The 1968-nt window shown below is 40.4% G+C and overlaps 1 protein-coding gene across 1 annotated transcript; it reads right to left on the bottom strand.

Moving 5' to 3' along the window:
* Positions 1–7: 7 nt before the first annotated feature.
* On the bottom strand, positions 8–1556 carry LOC121937645 (probable peptidyl-tRNA hydrolase; the record flags this gene model as incomplete). Its single annotated transcript, XM_042480972.1, has 3 exons — positions 8–448; positions 1094–1139; positions 1440–1556. Coding segments are annotated over 3 exons (427 nt in total), but the record flags the coding sequence as incomplete, so codon positions are not given.
* Between the last annotated feature and the right edge of the window lie 412 nt (positions 1557–1968).

The raw sequence follows: 1968 nt of genomic DNA on the forward strand, positions 1-1968 counted from the left end.
ATGAGCTCCTCAGTCGAAGTAACAAACAGAATCAGCTGCAGCTCTGCTTTTAGAGGAGTTTAACTCAGTGTTTCTTTTCAACTTTTCTGCCGTTTTTTGTGGAGTTATAATGGGAACGGAGTCATTCTGAGTCACTGTCATAGAGAATAAACAGTCTGAGTGAAGGTTTTTGGGTCTCTGAGTTTCAGGTCTGAGGAGGAGCAGAGCTGTCAGCAGGAGGAGCGGAGCGCTCCGCCTCCGTCTGCTGTGCTTGTCTGCCCCCTGCTGGTGACGAGGAGTCCTGTTGGGAGTCTTGCTGAGAGAGCTCGGAGAGAAGGAGGTCCACACTCCGGACCAGAACAGAGTCCAGGACCTTCTTCTCCTCCGAGGTGAACCGGTCCAGAACGTAACCCACCACCTGGGCTCTGTCTGTCGGCCGGCCGATCCCGACCCGAAGTCTGCGCATCACCTGCAGGAGAGACAACGGGACATGAGACAGCTTACACACACACACACACACACACACACACAGAGAGAGTCACGTGATCTACCGTCTCTCTGCTCGGCGTTCACACACATTAACACATTTCCACGACTTTGAGGCCAACTTTAAGGACCATACATCCTCAGAAACAACCAGAAATACTCATCAGTTCTTTTTCATAACCAAATAACAGTTTTTAATATTATTATTTAAAAAAGATAATGACTTCAGAACAAGATTAGAACTGTATTCATAGATGCATTTATATGATTATATATAATATGTTTTTAGCACTGGGGAGGGACTTATGTTTGATTTTACTTCTGATTTTTTAGGGAAACCTGCTGTGGGTTTGAAAGGCATGTTTTAAAAACTTTTGGCAAAATTATTTATTTTTTTTTTTTTTTTTTGCAGATTTTAGAGAAAACATTTGGCCACTTTTTTCTAGCCATTTTTTTCCTTTAATTTTTGGGTTTGGATGGTACGCTTTCTTAAACAAACTTGTTTAAAAAAGTCTTTTTATTTCTTTTTATTTTTTGATTGGGGGGCGTTTTCTTTCTTTTAATATATTCTTTTAATAAATTAAAAAAAAAAAAGTTGCAGGGTTGTTAGTCCTGCTGTGTCACTTACGTCAGTGTGAAGACAGTCGAAACAGGAGCGGACTCCATTATGACCTCTGTGAACAACAAGAACGTCAGGTCAAACTTAATTTGACACTTTTTCATAACATATTAAATTAAGTCTCCCACAGTTCCCTAATTTGAGGGATTGAGATATCACATTCATGAGAGTGAGAGGGACGCAAGGTCAGAGTGAACTTGACATTTGTCCACCAAAATCTAATCACCTCATCGTTGAGTCACAGAGGACAAATTTGCAGAAACTACCTTCAGGTCTTCTGGGAGATATTTAAAGGAATTCTCTCGAGGCCTTTTTCCAGATAACTTTTAAACTGCTGTTTCAAGCCACAACTGACCTGGCACTTCCTCCGTGTTTGAGGGCGATTCTCCCGAACGGTTTGTCCAGGTCATCGTGGACCAGCAGGATGTCTTCAGGCTTGATGCCGTATTTACTTGCTACAGGAGGACACAAACTTTAGATTCAGATTCATTTCATTTATTGTCCCGAAAAAGGGACTCTCACTCTGCAGGGTTCTGACACACAGCAACACGACAGCAAACACGCAGCAGCGCAACCACGAGAAATAACATCATTTAATACAATGATACTAAAAATTAAATAAAAGAGAGACGATGCTTCTCCCTCTCTCATCCCTCAACTATCATAAATATCAAAAAAATTACTGTGCGGGAATTACGCTTATTATTGATACATTTCATTCTTAGTTTCATACAATATACAGTTTTCCAAAACTTTTCCAGGCCTGGAAATGTCTATTTGCAAATTCTGTGATTTTTTTTCCTGACAGCGTAAAGCCTCTTATATTTATTGTTTGTTGTTTATTTCCAAAGACCACTTTGGAAATTAGTGTTTTTAGTTAAGCT

This window comes from Plectropomus leopardus, unplaced genomic scaffold (genome assembly GCF_008729295.1).
Source record: "Plectropomus leopardus isolate mb unplaced genomic scaffold, YSFRI_Pleo_2.0 unplaced_scaffold26978, whole genome shotgun sequence".
Lineage (NCBI taxonomy): Eukaryota > Metazoa > Chordata > Actinopteri > Perciformes > Serranidae > Plectropomus > Plectropomus leopardus.